The 21,895-nt window shown below is 49.9% G+C and overlaps 1 protein-coding gene across 1 annotated transcript in view; it reads left to right on the forward strand.

Moving 5' to 3' along the window:
* Window positions 1-21,895, forward strand: part of OTOA (otoancorin) — an 82,001-nt gene that overhangs the window by 57,388 nt on the left and 2,718 nt on the right. The window contains exons 16-24 of the mRNA XM_075319148.1: window positions 1,168-1,358; window positions 1,437-1,530; window positions 3,084-3,213; window positions 4,934-5,121; window positions 5,220-5,375; window positions 7,451-7,593; window positions 10,938-11,074; window positions 16,499-16,596; window positions 17,645-17,843. Of these exons, the coding sequence (XP_075175263.1) occupies window positions 1,168-1,358; window positions 1,437-1,530; window positions 3,084-3,213; window positions 4,934-5,121; window positions 5,220-5,375; window positions 7,451-7,593; window positions 10,938-11,074; window positions 16,499-16,596; window positions 17,645-17,843 (1,336 nt within the window). The remainder of the gene's footprint in view (window positions 1-1,167; window positions 1,359-1,436; window positions 1,531-3,083; window positions 3,214-4,933; window positions 5,122-5,219; window positions 5,376-7,450; window positions 7,594-10,937; window positions 11,075-16,498; window positions 16,597-17,644; window positions 17,844-21,895) is intronic.

Raw genomic sequence — 21,895 nt, forward strand, 5'->3', positions numbered from 1 at the left:
AGAGGATGGATCACCACAGGGATCAAAGATGGTACGGACTGACGGGATGGCAGATAGTCAGCGTTCGGGGTTCGGGAATCGGCAGGACCGGATGGTGAGGCAGGAGCGGCTCTAGAAGAGAGATAGGTGAGTATATCACAGAGACAAGGAGACCTGACTCCTAGCTTAGGAAACACGAAGAACAGGCCCCGCCCACTTGGACATTAAACCCCTTTATACCCTGTACCTGTGTGTTCAATATCCTGTCTGTGGACGCTGGCCCTTTAAGAAAGGGTCAATGACCGCGCGCCCTAATGCGCATGCGCGAGGCCCGGGTGCCAGAAGCCAGTGCAGGGAGCGGCGAACAGGAGGCAGGGGAGCCGGGCTGGAGCGAAGCTGCCGGCGGACGCTGGGAGCGGGGACCGGGACGCCTGGCCTGGGGATCATAGGTGAGGAGGCCTGGAGGCTGTGGAGCGGGGGATGCCGGACAGAGGAGCCGGGGAGCGAGCCAGGGAAGCCGGGGAGCGTGGCAGGGGAGCCGGGGAGCTGGACAGGGGACCCGGGGAGCGTGACAATATCAATGCATATAACCATAATGGCATCTAGACATTGTCTTAAGGAATAGTGCCCAGTTTCATTTCACCCACCGATGTGATGTAGATAAACCAATACACTATGCAGTGACTATAGCATGACCTATAGTGCTATCACAGAAATATCAGTGCATACAAGCATAATGCCATTTCAGTGATATCAGTACATAGAAGTACAGTATAATGCCATCTCACTGATATCAGTGCATACAAGTATAATGCCATCTCAGTGATATCAGTGCACACAAGCATAATGCCATCTCAGTGATATCAGTAAATACAAGTATAAAGTGATATCTTAGTGATAACAGTACATAGATGTATAATGCCATCTCAGTGATATCAGTGCACACAAGTATAAAGCCATCTCAGTGATATCAGTGCATACAAGTATAATGCCTTCTCAGTGATATCAGTACATACAAGTATAATACCATCTCAGTGACATAAGTGCATACAAGTATAATGCCATCTCAGTGATATCAGTGCACATAAGTATAATGTCATCTCAGTGATATCAGTGCACACAAGTATAATGTCATCTCAGTGATATCAGTACATACAAGTAAATATAACAGATCCCTTTGTCTTTCAGAACAATTCGGTTGCAGATGTGTATCAGCTAGATATACTTGGAAATCTTATCTGTCACTTACCTCCAAGCATCATAGAACATGGGATATCCTCAAATGTAATTGAAGCAGCGCTTAATCAGATGAAGATCTGCTCAGATCTCAGCCAAGAACAAAAAAAAGCAGTCAGATACAGAATTTGGCAATATTATGGGTAAGCGTGGTTCTGTGGGATGGCTACTATAGGAAGGGGTCGTTTTGTTATATTATCGGTGTACTGTGTATCGTGCAGGAACCCGTTAAACTGGACGTCTGAAACAGCACAAGATATGGCACCTTTCTGGCATCTTCTGTCGAAAGAGGAGATCATTATTATCATAGAGAAGGTATTACTGTCACAGAGGGTAGTATTATAAAATTGCCATAAAGTATTTCCACTTCCACTTCCTGTGCTCTGAACCCACTTAAAGGGATAGAATTAAGGATGATAAGTAGAGGAAAATTTAGACTCAAGGTAGCCCTTAATCATAACTCAGTTTTAACTCAAGGACCCAAAACAAACTCTAATTAAGAAAAAAATAAAAGTAAAGAGTAGGTGTACCTCCCTAATACCCTAACTGAAAGTGAGTGGCTGAAGGGAGAATATAACATCATTTTCTCCCTGTACCTGCTCTGTTGAGTTTTCCACAAAGGAGTTAAAGGGTTCTTGGAGAATGTGATAAATGGCGTCCCTGATATAATTAAAACTACAGCCCATCCTAGTCATGTTACATAGTTACATAGGTTGAAAAAAGCCATCGGTCCATCTACTTCCTCCACCAATTATACATTTTGTCATGAAGTCATTTATAACAAACAATGTTCTGTATAGTGATGAAATCATCCAGCCCTTTTTTAAAAGCTGTTATAGTATCTGCCATTACTACCTCTTGTGGTTGGAATTCCACAGTCTGACTGCTCTAACTGTAAAGAACCCTTTCCTATTTAGCTGTCGGAATCGCTTTTCTTCCACTCGCAGTGAATGCCCCCTGGTCCTTAGTATTGTCTTTTGAAGGAATAAGTCATGTGCCAGTCCTTTGTATTGACCACACATGTATTTATAGATATAAATGAGATCTCCTCTGAGACGTCTTTTTGTGTCAGAACAGGTTGCAAACTGAAGATATACAGCTCCTGACTTTCAACTCATAAGGGCTGTATCACACGTACCTCAGCTGCCAACTCTGATGTGTGAAGAAACATTTTAACCCATGTTGTGCTTGATGAGAAGATCTTCAGCTTCATCCCCTCCTTCATCAGTCTGACAATTTTATAGCAGTTCATGGAAAACAAATAAACAGTGAGGAGAATGCATGTGGAGATCCTGGATATAACCTCATTATGCTCAGCGAGAAAGAGATATATTTCTTCACATACGGCAGTCTGACTTAGGTATGTGTGATACAGCTCTTGTGAGTATTCATACAGGTTTTGGGAGCTGTATATCTTCAGTCTGCAGCCCATACTGACATGTGACTAGGACATGCTGCTGTTTGAATTATACCAGAGAAGCCATTTTATCTAATTCTTAAAGAACCCCTTAACGCTATTGTCTTGCAAATTACCGTACTACTATATCTTCAGATAAATAGCATTTTTGGGTGTGACAGGTTCCCTTTACTCGGTAGCCAATTGATGTGTTATGTGACTTGTTTTTTTGTTGCGTTTTTCATACTTGTAATGAAAACCCCCCCAAAAGAACAATAACAATTCAGCGATCTTTCCTATATTTACAGTTTAATTAGATTCTGAGCACAAATGACGACAAAATGTCCCAAAATTAAACACGTGAGAAGTTTCTAAATGTCATGACTCGGTCACCAGAATAAAGGCACATTTCCAATGCTGTTGTGTATACGACATTTCATACGTGTACCCTTCTCTCCTAACTTGTGCCCAGTTCCAGAAGCTGGTATCAGAGATTGTATCGGGAGCAGCCGGCATTGCCCGCAGTGATGAGATGCTATCAGGCTTATTTGATGCCATTCACTTACGTGGTGCCAACATATCTGAGCCTGAACAGACAGCAGGTAAAGCTTATTATCCGGCTTGTTAGTCACATTCTGCAGACGTCATAAAGATGCCATTTCCCCTCTTATCCCTGGTATTCAAAAGCCTCATTGTTCACCGGACATCAAACAAAATGTCTTTTCAGGTATTGAATAGCCGGAATTATTAGGATCTAAAAGGACAAGAAATGTGATGAGGTCTTGTTCTAAAATTTGCCCAAAAGATCAAAAAACATCTTTTCTTTCTATTTGTGTAAAAATTCTTTGCTTTTCTCTTTTTTTTCCCCAGCATATTTTTTAAGTTTACAGCTAATTAATGTATAACAGCTGCTAAAATTCCAATTACATTTGTTTTCGGTAAAAACAAAAGTGAAAGGGTTATTCTCATGATATTGTCTTCAGGAGCACACAGCTCCCCTGCCTCTCCTCTTCTTGATTGCAATGGGTGTGATCCTACCTTCAGGAGCACACAGCTCCCCTGCCTCTTCCCTTCCTGTTTGCTGGGGGCTTGATCTTATCTTCAGGAGCACACAGCTCCCCTGCCTCTCCCCTTCCTGTTTTCTGGGGGCTTGATCCTATGTTCAGGAGCACACAGCTCCCCTGCCTCTCCCCTTCCTGTTTGCTGGGGGCTTGATCTTATCTTCAGGAGCACACAGCTCCCCTGCCTCTCCCCTTCCTGTTTGCTGGGGGCTTGATCCTATGTTCAGGAGCACACAGCTCCCCTGCCTCTCCCCTTCCTGTGTGTTCCTGATGATGCACAGTTTGGACTAGCTGCTTGGCTGAGCTGCTGGTCCGAACTCTACATTCACCTGTGATGAATGCAAAGGCAATTTTGCATCTTCAGCGTCAGAGGAATTGAGGGGATGAAAGCTGGATGAAATCAGTGATCTGGCCAGCTTTAAAGTGGCATTTGTAAGCTCTATAGCAAACAGCTTGTAAGCACTGTGCACCTTGCTAAGGAAACAATCCACTTCTGCAGTAGTGGCCAGTAACCTAAGCGACAACCAGCGACAAATTGGCACCAAATCTGCATCAAAAACACAGTGTGTGCACACAGCCAAAAAAATCACTGTCTTTAATAGCATTTTTGTCACAGTCGTCTCTCTGTTGTAGAGACTAGTAACAAGTTCTGGGCCAGAGTCTCTTTGCCTTGAGACTCTACAGTTTAAATAGGAAGGAGGTGTCCCATGTATCCTCTCTATCCCGGTGTACCCATTATGTTGTAGTGTGTTGCGTCGTGCGCCATACTTCTCTTGCCACTACCATGACAATTGGTCTTCTCATATGGGCCAAAGGGACCACTGGGCCACCTTACGCTCCAGGGCACCAGTTCAACTGCGACACCTGCACCTATTGCAAATATGCCCCTGTCAGTATGGTGCCCACTATGGTGCTAACTAAGTCCCTCCCTACAAAACACAATAGAACTAGATGTGGGCATTGGCAGAAGAAAGCCCCTGTGCAGTTGGGTATGTGGGCATAGGTGGTGACTGTCGTATTCCTTCACCAGTGTGTAATATGGGTTTATTGTGGTGGGTCCTCGTGCCTGTCGGGTCCCAGGATAAAACCACAAAATAAATAAGACGAGTTTGATATTGTGTTATCGAAATTGCTAAGAAGTGCTCATCAGGGACTGGTATCCTGTTTATTCTCACCATAATTTAGTCAAGTCATATCCAGTATGCGATGTCCGTGATTACCTAACCACTCATCATATGTCATATGTTCATGTGTCACGTAGACTGTATAGGCATTAGAGCGCCATCTTCTGCCACAGTGATGGTATTGGGTGAAGGCAATGCATTCTGGACGCCCGAGGAGCTGCAGTGCATGACCACAGATACCTTCTCCAAATGTGTTCACACCCTTGGGGCTTTAGGAAACTTCAATCAATCCCAGCTATTCGTTTTGAAGGAAAAGGCAAAAATGGTACAGTAATGATACTTGTAGGGTTTTATCACGCTCAGGATGGTGCGTCACTTTGGTTTTACATGTAATTTTGGAAATGTTCCATTCTTGCTTCGAAGGTTTGGGGGCCACTGTCAGAATGGAAAAGCTACCACATCACAGCCCTGGGACGTATGGCCACCAGCCTGAGCGTCAGTGAGATCAAGGAGCTTCACATCCATTCTGCAGATATGGTGTCTGCACTGACCCAGCAGACTAAATGGACCGCTCTTCAGGTGAGGCTTATACCGGGCATTTGAGATGTTTTACGGCTGTGGGTAAAAGGAAATAATTTATTTTCTGCTGTAATTATTTATAGTCGGAAAGTAATTAAAACTTTCCAAACTTTTCTAAGTTATTACGACTTTCCTTCAACTTTTCACGTGTTGATGACAGCACTCAAATTAGATAATATTTTCCAACATAAGCATTGAGCAAAAAGATTTATAAGACCCTGGTCCAGCTAGGACGACGAACTAAAGCCCTGTGAACCTCCAACTACCTGTGACATCCCCATCCTACTAATAATGATCCCCTTCTGATTAGAAGGCTGCCGTCACGTCATACGTGCAACATTGGGCTGCAGGTTGCAGGAGGGTCTCAGGGCTCTGCTTTGACAGCCATGGACTACGGTTGTGGCTAGTTGAGTTGTAACGGGATAGTATAGATGGAACTGGGGCTTCTAGCCTGGCCCTAAGTCTGGGGGCCCTGTGCTGTCCCTTATCCCGACGGTAGACTTTGAGGTAGTCAGGGTCGAGCTTCCAGCGTAGCCCTGTCTCCTGTCCAGGCCCTAACAACTAAGTCCCCACCACCCAGGGGATTGACCTGGCCAGAGCCCAACAATCCACTAACACAGAAACAGACGGGGGTAAATAAAAACCTATACACAACAATAACCTGCACCTGGGGATGACCACAGAGTAAGGGTAAGGGTATAACGAAAAAAGGGGATAGAAGAAACCACTTACCATAATAACAGAATAGCAGCAGCAGCAAGACACATCCACTCTGCTCCTTGGCTAGCTCCTACTGAATGAATAACCAGCAACAAGTACAGGAAGCAGAGGGCTTATATCCCAGCCAGCAATTGCTTAACTGCCGCCAACTGAAGTAGTCGCTGCTGCAAAAGAAAGTGCGTTAACCCCACCAGTGCCAAAAGGAAAAAACCTGTTTAAAGTGCATGATCTAGATGGTAAGATGAGAACTAGCCCCAAACCTGTCCCTATACACGTGACACTAGTGGACCAGAGTCCAAAATTAGCAAACTGCTCAATTCAGGTCACCATTCCTTGCTTCTAGTGCAAAAAGGTCTTGTTACAACATATGGCTGTAAAGTGGATGGACCTGTTATCCCATTCTGTCCCCCACAACAAATGCCATAAACACCATTATCTGTTGGGAATATTTTTTTTGTTTATAGCCTGCACCGTAACTTTTATTATGACAATGTAGACATAATATCGAGGAGCTTGACACAACACTTTATCATTTGGTAAGCTGGGCCATGGCTGGTCCTGGCCAATAGCCATCTCGAGGACAAACCACGTAGTTGTGCCCTCCCCATTTACAGACGCGTTGTCGTTCAACATCAGTACTGCAAGTCTATTAGCAATACTGCGAACCTAGGTCAATGATTGGCATTTTCGGCCTTACAAGACAAAAATACTTGAAGGTCACATTACAAAAACTCATATTCTCCCAAAAAAAAGGGGGGGGGGACCCAAAGACTTCTAATTATCCCATCACCTGCTCTTCTTTACACCTCTAGCTTTGCCCCTGTTGAGCATTTTTCTTTGCACCCGGCCCCGTAGTCTTCCTGCCTAAACTTAGTCTTTTCTCCCCTATAAAAGTCTACTGTCCCTCTAGCTCCGTTTCCCTCCCATCTTTAGGCGCTGTTCACACTGCGTTTAAATCAAAAAGGTCCGTGGAGCCTCGGTCAGGAGTCTCAACACAGAAACTAGCCAGATATCCCTCCGGGAAGGACCTAGCCAAGGAGTGTCTCTTTTTAGGAGACCACCACAACCACCATATTAAGTGTCCCTTTAAGTCAATATCTAACTCTTTGACAAGTTTAAAGATATGACAAGGGAAATACCAAGGCCAGGTATCCATACACAGACAGCTCTGTCACACTGAGTTTATGCAGAGCGTCAACGTTTTATCTATCTCTTAGGTGCAGTCCAAAAATTTTGTGTTTTCTTCTTCTGCATTGTAGTAGAGGAACTGTTCTTGATGTCAAACTATAAAAGCTAAAAATCAATCCCAATCATGGACGTTTGTTTTATGTTTTTTTTCTCTACATATGTTACAGGCAAAGTCCATACTTGAGAGTTTTCTAAACGATTCTGGAAAATCCATAAATGATTTGAAGAGCTTTGAGCTGGCCGGGCTGGGAACCAGTCTATGTGCTGCCGACCCCGAGCAGATAGATCAGATCCACACAATGGAGTTTCGGTACGTATTCCTCATATACTATGGAGTCCTCGAATGTTATCAGTGAAATCTTCTCTATCCTCCTTAACTATTCTTTCACTTTCTGTCAGGTTGTAAAATCTGAAATTTCTTATTACTGAGATGTGAGATTACATATGGTTCCTAGAGTTTGTCCGGGGTGATAGCCGCGATCGCTCCTGCCATCCCCACAAACCAAGGGGGTTCGTGTCTGCGGCCGAGTTTCTGGTTGGGTGTGTTGACTTTGTGTCTTCAAGACATAACTCTGCTTAGGCCCTTGTTCAGACTCTTGTTTCTTTATCAACAGTTTTTTACTAACAGTTATGCACAGTATTTCGGTCACATCGTCACTGCGAGCACAACACTTGAACATTGTAGGTACGGTACATTTGACTTCAATGTCTGGCTTACAGCTTATTATTGACGCCCATACTATTAATTTAGGCGGGCTGCTCAGCACTATATAGGTGCACCACACAGGCCTTGTAAACTGGGGACTCCGTTCCAGTGTTGTGCACCTACAGCCCGCCTAGTCCAATAGTATGGGCGTCATCAGTAGGCTGTAAGCCAGACACTGTGCACCTACATGTGTGAATGGCGCCCTATTCAAGCCTTCTTGTGTGCAATTTTAATACCAAGCAATCACCACCTCCATGGAGGGGCAGTGTAAAGGGTGCTTTACACGCTGCGACATCGCTACCGATATATCGTCGGGGTCACGTCGTTGGTGACGCACATCCGTCGTCGTTAGCAACATCGCAGCGTGTGACACCAAGGAGCGACGATCAATGATCGCAAAAACAACCAAAATCGGTGATCGTTGACACGTCGCTCCTTTCCATAATATCGTTGCTGCTGCAGGTACGATGTTGTTCTTCGTTCCTGCGGCATTACACATCGCTATGTGTGACACCGCAGGAACGACAAACATCTCCTTACCTGCCTCCACCGGCAATGCGGAAGGAAGGAGGTGGGTGGGATGTTACGTCCCGCTCATCTCCGCCCCTCCGCTTCTATTGGACGGCTGCCGTGTGACGTCGCTGTGACGCCGCACGAACCGCCCCCTTAGAAAGGAGACAGTTCGCCCTCCAGAGCGATGTCGCAGGGAAGGTAAGTCCGTGTGACGGGTGTAAACGATGTTGTGCGCCACGGGCAGCAATTTGCCCGTGTCGCACAACCGACGGGGGCGGGTACACTCGCTAGCTATCTCACTAGCGAGATCGCAGCGTGTAAATTACCCTTATGAGTGTTTGCTCCATCAGTGGTTTGCACCTGTGTTGCCTCCATCTTTATTAGGGGCTTTTACTGCATCCTGCCAATGCATTAGATTCTTTCGCCTGGGCAGGTAAGAACTTTTGCCCTCTTATTGCTGTGAATAATTGTTGATTTTTTGGTGGTAAATTTTATATCGGCGTCAGGTATCTAGTAGGCTTGCACACTTCTCCTCCTATACTATTCACATATACAGTTTTTCTACTGTCTACTTCTTTCTCCTACTAAAGTAAGATGGAGTCAGGCTATACCCTGCAGCTGGCTCCTCCTACTGTGGACTTCCCACAGCACCTCACCTTCCCTGTTGCTAGGCAATACCTAACCTCCTTACCAGGCAGTAGTACCTAAACTGGCCACTAGATGGCCACATTTGCACATTATGCATAAACACATTGCATACATTAACAAATTTCACATTACAGTTTACAAGTAACTTAGTGTGCGAGTATTTCACTATACGAGCAAAGCTTGCTGTAAATTTGTAACTCAGTTTACGAACAATCTTTGCTGTACGAGCAAATACTCACCGCACACACTTCCGGTTCCATACTTTCACTGCGCTCTGACCCGCTCTTGCAGTCCACACAAACACACACAAACACACACACATATTATGCTCACCTTACCTTCCGTTCCATCGCTGGCCTCCTGGTTCTTGTAGTTCGTAGGTACACTATGTGTATCCGGTAACCATCGCGACGATGGAGAAAGTTCAGCTGTCAGCGCTTCTCAAAGACAGTGCACTGACCAATCAGAGGCAAGCGGCTCCTGCCTTTGACGTCAGCGCTCTGGCCAATCAATCAGATGCAAGCGGTTCCTGCTTATGACGTCTGCTGCTGACGCGCTGACTGGGGAAGCTCCGGCATCAGTCGCGATGGTTACTGGATACACATACCTGCAGACTACAAGAACCAGGAGGCCGGTGAGGGAACAGAGGGTAAGGTGAGCATAATATGTGTATGTTTGTGTGTGTTTGTGTGTGCTTGTGCATGTGTGGAATGGAACAATAGGGGACCAGGATGGGACATTGCACAAGTTGTGGAACAAATTGTCTGAGCTTGCTTTATTTCCTATGGGAAATCTTGCTTTGCTAGACGAGTAACTTGGTTAACAAGCACACTCCCAGAACGGATTGTTCTTGTAAACCAAGGTTCCACTGTATTATAACACAATGACAGCCGATGTCTTCAGGGTGGGGCACATGGGCCTAGCACCCTATTACAGTGCTTTACAAATTCTATGTAGAGGGAAGGTTGAGGAGCTAGAGGCCAACACAGACATCCTCCTGCAAGTTCTGTATGTTCTCCCTGTATTTGCGTGGGTTTCCTCTGGCTTCTTCGGTTTCCTCCCACACTCCAAAGATAAACTGATAGGGAATTTACATTGTGAGCCCCAATGGGGAGAGTGTTGCTGATGTATTTAAAGCACTGCAGAATATGTTGACGCTATATAAAAATAAAAAAAACATAAGAAGAAATAAAAAGTTCTTCTGAAACTTTTATGAGCACCAACTTTCTTTTCCTACCGCCATAATGGGAAAATTAGTCAGATTTTACCTGTGAATTGAGAACTTTGAGAATTAAAGGGGTCCTTAGGATAGGTCATCAATGTTTGATAGGTGGGGTTACGACACCCGGCACCCTCTGCCATCAGCTGTTCCCAGTGCCACCACCGGGCACAATTATTTAGTTGCGCAGTTGCACAGCTCAATCGATATAATAGTGGCCGGGTACTGCACATCCGCCCCTATTCAGTTGACGGAGATGTGCTGCGCAGCTCCATAATTGAGTAGTTCCGGCTGGGAACAGCATCGGGAACAGCTGAATGGTGTGGGTGTCTTATCGTGATACATCCATGCAGAAACGTAAATGTAGAAATACATGGACATCCAGAATATGACTTTTACAGAATAGGAGCCACATCTATACAACAGATTTCAGCTCTGGGGGCCACAGGGTGGAGGACCACTCTAAATGTACAAAGGCATACGGACAAGGTTACCTTCCTGAGCTAAGCCCAATAATGTATTCAATTTTCTGTGAATTTCTGGGTGATTTTTCTTATTTTTTATTTAGCTCAGTTATTTCAAGAATTGGATCTTTCCCGTGCGGCCATCAGATCCTGCAAGCACTGAAGAGTAAGACAGAGCAGATTTATGGAAAACCGGAAAAGTGGAGCCATTATGTGTTGAATGACATTGGCTACATTGCAGGTAAGCCATTGGTTAGATGATGTTACTGTTTTAGGCAATATTCCTGTGCTTGCTTTTCGAAAGAGTGATATTCTGGTGATAAAGTAAAAAAATATCCTTCATTTGTCACCTGAGCGTATACTATATACAGTACAGACCAAAAGTTTGGACACATCTTCTCATCTCTAGAACAACTGTTAAGAAGAGACTTTGTGCAGCAGGCCTTCATGGTAAAATAGCTGCTAGGAAACCACTGCTAAGGACAGGCAACAAGCAGAAGAGACTTGTTTGGGCTAAAGAACACAAGGAATGGACATTATACCAGTGGAAATCTGTGCTTTGCTCTGATGAGTCCAAATTTGAGATCTTTGGATCCAACCGCCGTGTCTTTGTAGAAAAGGTGAACGGATGTGTGGCGCCCTGGACAAGCCAGGACGTCACAGGTACTGCAACAACACACCCTACACCCCGGTTAGAAACATCAAGGTCAGACACAAACCCTTGTTGCCTCCCTCCAGGGGCTGATGTCCACACCAGGTGGGGCGGAGCCAGGCGGTTGGCTCCTCCCACCGAGGAGTTCACAGTCCTGGAGGCGGGAAAGAAGGTCAGATAGTGACGAGGAGTGGAGAGAGAGAGTCAGGGGAAGTAGTAGTAGAGGAAAAGACTGACCGTGTCCGGGTACGTGGCCCGGGCACCTGACAGCAAGGTTGGCAGACGGTGGTGACCGTCTGCAGGAGAGGCCGATTGACGCACAACCGTGAGGACCGGGGATGGGCGGTGGCCCGCCGGTACCGAACCGGGGAGCGAAGAGAACCCAGCACCATCCGGCAGGGTCTACAGACCCTGACCAGGCTAGGAGTCACCGTAAAACCGGTCAAATCCGTCAGCGACGGGAACCTCCGGGGTTTCCCAGCAGCAAAGACCCGATTGAAGGCAACCATCCAAACCGTGAGGGAGAGAAAGCTACCTCCAGAGCTAGAGCTCCCAGGGCCAGAGCCTGCGAGCAAAAGAAGGGCTCCCTTAGCCAACATACCGCTGGGGAGCGGGCTATCAGTGGGAAGCTATTGGGGCCGAGAACAGAACACCGGTGCAGGGAGAGACAGTTACCGCCAACCTACCGGGAGTGACCGCCGCAGCCGTCTGTGGGACTCGTCCATCCAGCCGTTTGTTTCACCAGAGACTCCGTGTGCGTTACTGGCTGAGTAAGTACCACCGTGCCGTCTAGCACTGCGCTGCCCCGCGACCCTGCACCCGGCCAGGTCCCGCAACCCACCTTCCGACCTCCACCACAGGGCCCCGGGACCACCAAAACCCCCCTACCCACGGAGGGGAGAAAACATCTCAGCTGCTCCCTGTTAACGCTCCCGGGATCCCCATACAGAGCAGCGGTGGTGTCCCAACCTCACCACAAACCGTGGGTGGCGTCACGGACAATATCCCTAAACCAAACCACCCCTTTCACTCACGGGCGAGGAGCGCCGTTCGAGTCCCCGGGATCCGGCCCACCGCTTGAGCCACCGACTGAGCGAGCAGCAGCAGCAGCCGGACCCGAGCAGTGGGTGAGCGCAGCGCCCTCCCCGCCCGCGACAACTTGGCGTCACGAACAGGATCTTACCGCTCTGCCGTCTGGTAGAGGTGCGCCTTGTGTCCCACCGGAGGTGTCCGGCCGAAAATTTTCAGAATCCGCCATCTTGGGCGCGAAAAGTCCCCGCTTGAGCGTCTTCCCGAGCAGTGGAGGCGCGAAAGCTGAAGCTCCGCCTCTGAAGAGGAGGTGCCGGAAAGACACCAAGGGGGGACGGAAACAAGATGTCTGCGCCTGACGGAGAGAAGATGTCCGTGTCTGGCGGAAGAGCGCTGGCCGCAGGAGCGGCAGTGCTTGAAGATTGCATGTAATTAACGCTGCAGAGTGCAGGGACGCCAGGACTCTGCCGGAACAAGTTCCTGGGCACAGCAGCAAGACGTGCCAGGAGCTCCAGGCCGCGGTCCACTCCATGATGGCGGAGTGGACGTCGGAGAAGAAGGGCCTGGCTGCAACCGTGCGGGCATGCGGAGTGGAGGTGGTTCCAGCGGAGCAGGTAAGCGGCCCACGCCCCTATGTCCCCGAGGGAACGGCCGCTGCGTCTGAGGGGCCCGGCCTGCTGCCATCCACTATGCCACCTCCCTTACTGCCCCTGTACGCGGCCACCGCCCCGACTGACCCGTTACCACTGTCACTGGTAGCGGAGCCCGCAGCGTCTGTGGGAGAGGGCCCAGACCTGCGGCCCCCGGGCCTTACCTTTACCACCGCCCTGGCACCCGTCCCGGCTTCCATCCTGGCCGCGACGGAGATGACGACGGCCCCGGCAGTCCGCCCGGCCGCAACGGAAGCGATCTTCAACCCGACGCCAGCACCGCCAGTCCTGCTGACCGCTCCCAGACACCCAGCTTCGGCTGAGGCACCGCGGGGATGTAGCTGCCAAGCGGCAGAGCAGGCCTTGTCACAGCGGGGCCCCTCACTACTGAAGGTGCCGGTCATAGCCGGCACGGAGGGACTCCGGCTGGGCCCGTCCCCCACACCGACTGACCTGGAGCGGCAGCTACGGCAGCTGTGCCCTAAGACTGCTGCTTGGAGAAAAAGGATGTGGTAGCGGTTCCCGGCTACCTTGCTGTCGGTCCCCGTCAGGACCCTGTGATGTTCCCGTTGGCCCTCACGATTCCAAGAGTCCGGGTGGAGGAACAGCCGTACCCGCACTGCCGGCAGTTTGAAGTGGAGTCCTGTGGGACAGTGTCACCCCTGTGTGAGGGTGGCATTGTGGGCTCGTGCTCTCCGGTGGTGAACCATGGGAAAGCTGCAGGAGGAAGTTGTCCCGGAGTCAGGTGTAGTGAATAGCCCTTGGGACCCAACTGATTGTCCCCGCTGGGACCCTACAGCAAGTCCCCGATGGGACCTTACCGTTCGAGAAGAACGGTCCCTGTTGGGGCTGGAGTTGTCCCTGTTATACCGTTAACCCCCACCGTGCGTAAGGAACTTCTTACGGACAAGCCCGAGAACTTGCAGGGCAACCACAAACTTAGTGGCATGTAAATATATTTGTTGGCTTGATACCGTGACCGCCTCCGGAGAGGCTGATTTGGGAGGATGGGCCTGGAGGAAATGGATGGCCCAGACCCGCCACTACCGTAACCGGTGGCAATCCTCCGGGGGTCAGGGGTCCCCCATGGACGTGGGTCCCCTGAAAGAGACCGTACCCGCTCGGGCAATTTGGTTCTGGACAGGGGCAAGGGGTGCTGCCCACTTCTTAGGGGCAGCATCAGGGCCAGGTTGTTTGGGCGGGGGGAGAGCGGAAGCCGTACCGTTAATAAAATTGACTACCGGTTGTAACGTTGAAAGTACCGTGCCTCCCGTAATGGGAAGTTATGCAGAAATGCTTGTGTTGTGGTTTTTACATGTTTTCTACAGTTAACAAAAATAAAACCGGTGATGGACGAGCAGCCCGCGGACGGTCTGCGTTTAACCAAGGGGGAATGTGGCGCCCTGGACAAGCCAGGACGTCACAGGTACTGCAACAACACACCCTACACCCCGGTTAGAAACATCAAGGTCAGACACAAACCCTTGTTGCCTCCCTCCAGGGGCTGATGTCCACACCAGGTGGGGCGGAGCCAGGCGGTTGGCTCCTCCCACCGAGGAGTTCACAGTCCTGGAGGCGGGAAAGAAGGTCAGATAGTGACGAGGAGTGGAGAGAGAGAGTCAGGGGAAGTAGTAGTAGAGGAGCAGACTGACCGTGTCCGGGTACGTGGCCCGGGCACCTGACAGCAAGGTTGGCAGACGGTGGTGACCGTCTGCAGGAGAGGCCGATTGACGCACAACCGTGAGGACCGGGGACGGGCGGTGGCCCGCCGGTACCGAACCAGGGAGCGAAGAGAAACCAGCACCATCCGGCAGGGCCTACGGACCCCGACCAGGCTAGGAGTCGCCGTAAAACCGGTCAAATCCGTCAGCGACGGGAACCTCCGGGGTTTCCCAGCAGCAAAGACCCGATTGAAGGCAACCGTCCAAACCGTGAGGGAGAGAAAGCTACCGCCAGAGCTAGAGCTCCCAGGGCCAGAGCCTGCGGGCAAAGGAAGGGCTCCCTTAGCCAACATACCACTGGGGAGCGGGCTATCAGTGGGAAGCCATTGGGGCCGAGAACAGAACACCGGTGCAGGGAGAGACAGTTACCGCCAACCTACCGGGAGTGACCGCCGCAGCCGTCTGTGGGAGTCGTCCATCCAGCCGTTTGTTTCACCAGAGACTCCGTGTGCGTTACTGGCTGAGTAAGTACCACCGTGCCGTCTGGCACTGCGCTGCCCCGCGGCCCTGCACCCGGGCAGGTCCCGCAACCCACCTTCCGACCTCCACCACCGGGCCCCGGGACCACCAAAACCCCCCTACCCACGGAGGGGAGAAAACATCTCAGCTGCTCCCTGTCAACGCTCCCGGGATCCCCGTACAGAGCAGCAGTGGTGTCCCAACCTCACCACAAACCGTGGGTGGCGTCATGGACAATATCCCTAAACCAAACCACCCCTTTCACTCACGGGCGAGGAGCGCCGCTCGAGTCCCCGGGATCTGGCCCACCGCTCGAGCCACCGACCGAGTGAGCAGCAGCAGCAGCCGGACCCGAGCAGTGGGTGAGCGCAGCGCCCTCCCCGCCCGCGACAGATGGACTCTACATGGCTGGTTCCCACCGTGAAGCATGGAGGAGGAGGTGTGACGGTGTGGGGGTGCTTTGCTGGTGACACTGTTGGGGATTTATTCAAAATTGAAGGCATACTGAACCAGCATGGCTACCACAGCATCTTGCAGCGGCATGCTATTCGTTTGCGTTTAGTTGGACCATCATTTATTTTTCAACAGGACAATGACCCCAAACACACCTCCAGGCTGTGTAAGGGCTATTTGACTAAGAAGGAGAGTGATGGGATGCTACGCCAGATGACCTGGCCTCCACAGTCACCAGACCTGAACCCAATCGAGATGGTTTGGGCTGAGCTGGACCGCAGAGTGAAGGCAAAAGGGTTAACAAGTGCTAAGCATATGTGGGAACTCCTTCAAGACTATTGGAAAACCATTTCCGGTGACTACCTCTTGAAGCTCATCAAGAGAATGCCAAGAGTGTGCAAAGCAGTAATCAAAGCAAAAGGTGGCTACTTTGAAGGACCTAGAATATAAGACATATTTTCAGTTGTTTCACACTTTTTTAAGTATTTCATTCCACGTGTTAATTCATAGTTTTGATGTCTTCAATGTGAATCTACAATTTTCAGAGTCCTGAAAATAAAGAAAACTCATTGAATGGGAAGGTGTGTCCAAACTTTTGGTCTGTACTGTATACGAGATAATTCACTGGAAGTTTTAATTTACAGGATCTGTAATTTGAAGATATACTGACCAATGTCCTTGTTATATCATTTCTTTATAAGCTGGTCTCAGTAAAGACGATTTCAAGACGCTTGATCCAAAACTTATGCCTTATATTCAGCCTCTCGCCATTAAGCTAATACCCAAGGAGATATTTAAGGTAATGATATATACAACAATTTTCCAATTGTCTTGACGTCAGGTTTAATCTTTTCAGCTATATCTACTGATAACACTTGCATAAATTAAAGGGGATTTCCTTTTTCAACAAACTATGCTTTATTTACCCTCCTTGGGTCCAGCAAGTACTCCTAGTGTCTGTTATTGTCCGCAACACTTTCATCACGTCAACAGCGCTGCAGCCAATCACTGAGCTCAGTGTCACGATGTGACTTGTAGGATAATGAGGGATAGGGGCCCCTATTTTGTCCCTCGTGCCAGGGAGCCCTATGGTATCTCTAGCTTGAGGGATATTCCTAATGGTGGAGATGCTTGAGTCCCGTTCTTGGCCCTGACCAGACCTAGTCTGATTTCCCCCCCCTTCCCCTTTCCCATCAGGGAAGGATGGGGCAGGAGTGTGATGTTAAACACAGATGAAGTCAGACAAGGGAAAACCAAAATACACGCACTGCCCACACACACACACATACATACACACACACATACACACACACACACACACACACACACACACGATAGGACAATAAGAGATTCAGGAGGAAAACAAGAGCAGGAAAGAAACTACAAACACCAGAGAATCTGGAACACCACACCACCTTTCCTCGCACATGCACATTTCAGTACTTTCCTCTGCCCTCAGCTGAGCAGATCAAAGTGCGCATGCGCAGGAGCGCAATGGAGGCCTCTCTGTGAATGACGCAGGATGTGTCATGCACACGGGGCTGGAAAGGAGGACAGCAATTGCACAAGATGAAGGAGACACCGGACCGAGACCAGCGACACCCTCAGACAGGACCACCCCCCTAGGTGAGTATAATAAAGCTCTTTTGTATGTTATACACAGCAGCCTGGGCTCTTATATACAGTTCTCTAGAATGCTGTATATAAGAGCACACTGGTGGTGGCCGCAGCTCATAAGGGAAAAACCTAGGGCCATGTTCCCTTGAAAGATAATTAGAGGATACTACTGTGCATATAAGGGGAGGTTATTAATTAATTAAAAAATGTTTAATAATTTGCTTCCTAAGGAGCTGTCACCTGAGCAAATCAGAAACCTTGGTCCAGAAAATGCAGCAATGGTCACAGAATCGCAGTGCGCTCTGCTGAATAGTGTACAACTGCAAAGCCTTCATCAGGCACTAGAGGGCAGAAGAGCCAGTGGATACACAGCAATACCAGTGACCACACACACTACAACCACAGCCACCACTCCCCTTGTATCCATGAGTAAGTAGTCAGTTACTACGTGTATCTTCTAGGTTTACATACTGGATAATCAGGATTTACCTATGGAGATCTGGTCATTGATTTAAATGGCCACTTAACCATAGCCCTTGAAGAGCAAGTCTCTGTTATCACCTGGTCTCGGGGGCAGCTGCACGCTCATGCAAGCAAAAAAGTAATTAAAGTGCTTTGTGCAGTTAATTTATCTTACAGGGCTTTTCCAATACTAAGCTGTGCCTACTGTGCCCCAATTAGGGATGAGCAAACCTAAACTGTAAAGTTCTGGGTTCTTACGGATGCCTGGTGTCCAGGACTCAAACTCAACCACGGGCTTTTCACTGACGTCTGTGTCCAAGTTTGGGTGCTGTTCATATGTTAAAATGTTTGTTGAAAGGCTACAGTGCAGCCAATGAACAAGCTTTTCGGCATGGGGTCTATACCTGTTCGCTGCTGTGAACAAAATATATGATACTAAATGACATGGGAACCCCCTTATTTTTCATAACCAGTGCAGGTAAAGCAGACAGCTGGGGGCTGGTATTTTAAGACTGGGAAGGCCAATGGTTATTTGGCCCTTCCCAGCCTAAAAAGAGCAGTCCTCAGCTGCCCCACAACTGTTGCAACACATTAGATGTGCCAGTTCTGGCGCATTGCCAGGCTCTTTCTGATTGCTTTGGTGCAGTGACAATCAGGGTAATATTTTTATGGTTGATGTCAGCTGTGAATTGACAGCTGGCATCAAGGCCAGGGGTTAATAATGGAAAGGCGTCTAGCAGACACCCCCATTACTAACACGGTAAGTGTACAGTTAAACACACACATTGGTAAAAAAATAGTTTACTTGAATAAAGACTTACCCACACTTCATCGTTAGCCAATTTATTAATTTTAAAATATCCTTAAAGTTCTGACATAATCCAATAGTGAATAAAGACTCCACCACACTCCCTTGTTTACCAACTTATTAATTAGAAAGAAATCCTTGAAGTTCCAACATAATCCAATGGTGTAATGTCCCACAATGCTCATAGTGTCACGCTCCCCGGGTCCTCACCCCCGTTCCCCGGCTCACCTGCCACGCTCTCCGCTCCCCAGTCACCGGATTCCGTCCGTCCCAGGGCCCCGGGCCCCCGATCCCGGCGCCCGACAGCTTCCCTGGTCCGGGCCGGCTCCCCTGCGTCCTCCTCGCAGCCTCCTTCCCTGGCTTCTGGCACCCGGGCGGCGCGCATGCGCATTAGGGCGCGCGCGCGGTCACTGACCCTTTCTTAAAGGGCCAGCGTCCATTAACAGGAAATGAGGTTGCACAGGTACAGGGTATATAAGGGGTCATTGTCCAAGGGGGCGGGGCCTGATCTTCGTGTTCCCTGAGCTAGGAGTCAGGTCTCCTGGTGTTACTGTGCTCGTACTCACCTATCTCTCTTTGTAGAGCCGTGCCTGCTTCGCCATCCAGTCTGCCGTGTCCTGATCCCCGCACGCTGTCCGTCTGCCATCTGACAGTCCGTACCATCCCGGATCCCTGCGGTGACCCGTCATCTTGCTCCAGAGGTTCCGGACCCCGCCTGATATCACCTCGGCCTCCGAACCGGAGCTACGTCACCAAGACCACCTTCTGTGACTCCGTGGTCCCTGGGACTCCTCCGCTGCCTTCACTTGCACGGACTGTTCTACTGCCCATCAGTGCTTCAGCTGCCGGACTCCCTACCACCATCTCAGAGAGTTCGGTCCAGTGGATCCACCTCCTGGGTCTGCCCGACCGCCCGGCCGTGACAGTAAGATCAGGCCATGGATCCCGCTGCAGCACTATTGGCCCTGCAAGAGGAACTCCAACGCCAGCGTGAAGTCCAGACCCGCATGCTGCAATTTATGACCTCCGTGGACACCCGCCTGTACACGTTACAAGCATCCATGACGCCTGCGGCACCCAGGTCCTCCAATGGACAATCCACGGCTCCCGCACCAGTGGCAGCCTCGTCGGGTGCTTCCCAACTCCGGTTGGCTTCACCACCTCGTTATTCTGGAGATCCCAAGACCTGCAGGGGCTTCCTCAACCAATGTTCCCTTCATTTCACGCAGCTGCCACATCTATTCGCCTCCGACCAAGCCAAGGTCGCCTTTATAATGTCCCACCTAGAGGGCGAGGCACTGGCGTGGATGAACCCCTTGTGGGAGAAGGAGGACCCTGTGACCAAGAACCTTCGAGAGTTCCTGCAGGCCTTTCGCAGTACCTTTGACGAGCCGGGACGCGCCTCTGCGTCTGCTTCATCACTTCTCCGCCTACGTCAAGGAACACTGACGGTGGGCCAATACGCCATCCGTTTCCGCACTTTGGCTTCTGAACTCGGGTGGAATAATGAGGCCCTGACAGCCGCCTTCTGGGAGGGACTCTCGAGTCGCATCAAAGATGAGTTGGCGGGTCGTGACTTGCCCTCCACCCTAGATGCCCTGATTGCCCTGGCTACTCGAGTGGACATTCGTTTTCAGGAGCGCTCTAAAGAGCTGTCTCGTGAGAGACGACCGGTACGGCATTCCTCACCTCCCCAGAAGCCCTCCGCACCTCAGTCATCAACAGCTGGGATTCCCGTCCACGAGCCCATGCAGATTGACCGAGTACGACAGTCTGAACAGCGTCGAGCAGAGCGGCTCGCCAAGGGCCTCTGCTTTTACTGCGGAGAGGGCACACACCTGCTACGCGCCTGTCCAGAGAGGCCGGGAAACTCCAAAGCCTAGGGTTGGTAGGAGAGGCCACCCTAGGTGCTGGGACTCTCTCAGATCCGGTTATGTGGACTGTGCAAGTGTCAACGGGAGAGACACGGTTCACGGCTGAGGCATACCTCGATTCCGGGGCAGCAGGCAATTTCATTCAGCAGGCCACGGTGGACAAGTACCAGCTGCCTGTTACTCCACTTGACAAACCCCTCGTGATAGCCTCTGTGGATGGGAGACCCCTCTCTGATACCATCTCCTGGGTCACCAGACCGGTCGAACTACGTATCGGTGCCCTGCACACCGAGAACATCTCTCTCTACGTCCTTCCACACATGTCCCATCAAATCCTGCTGGGACTTCCCTGGTTGCGGACACACGAACCCTCAGTCAGCTGGGGTACTGGCGAAATCACCCGATGGGGTCCTTCTTGTCATGAGAAGTGTCTGAAGTCCATACCACACATCCGACGACCTCCGGTTCCAGAGAACCTACCGGAACTGCCCTCGGCCTATTGGTCCTTCGCAGACGTTTTCGACAAGAAGGAGTCTGAGGTACTTCCGCCACACCGTCCCTACGATTGTGCCATCGACCTGCTCCCAGGAACAACACCACCTCGAGGACGGATATATCCGTTGTCCCCAGCCGAAACCAGGGCCATGTCTACCTACATCACAGAGAGCCTGGCTAAGGGATTCATCCGGAGATCCTCCTCTCCTGCGGGAGCGGGCTTCTTCTTCGTTAAGAAGAAAGAGGGTGACCTACGCCCCTGCATCGACTACCGGGGTCTGAATCAGATCACCGTAAAGAACAAGTATCCTCTGCCGCTCATCCCCGAATTGTTCGACCGGCTCAGAGGAGCCCGTGTGTTCACCAAACTGGATCTTCGGGGTGCTTACAACCTAGTTCGTATCCGCTCTGGGGACGAATGGAAGACCGCGTTTAATACTCGCGATGGGCACTATGAATACTGCGTGATGCCCTTCGGCCTATGTAATGCACCAGCAGTCTTCCAAGAATTGGTGAACGACATCTTCCGGGACCTCCTCTACGTCTGTGTAGTAGTGTATCTGGATGACATCCTTATCTACTCTCCGGACCTCCAGACCCACAGAGAGAACGTCCAGCTGGTCCTACAACGACTGAGAGAGAATCGTCTATACGCCAAATATGAGAAGTGTGTCTTTGAGCAGTCTTCTCTCCCTTTCCTGGGATACATCATCTCGGGTACTGGACTGCAAATGGATCCTAAGAAGGTGTCCTCCATACTCAACTGGCCTCCCCCTTCTGGACTAAAGGCAATCCAACGGTTCCTGGGATTTGCCAACTACTACCGCCAGTTCATCCCTCCT

Source organism: Anomaloglossus baeobatrachus, chromosome 7 (genome assembly GCF_048569485.1).
Source record: "Anomaloglossus baeobatrachus isolate aAnoBae1 chromosome 7, aAnoBae1.hap1, whole genome shotgun sequence".
Classification (NCBI taxonomy): Eukaryota; Metazoa; Chordata; class Amphibia; order Anura; family Aromobatidae; genus Anomaloglossus; species Anomaloglossus baeobatrachus.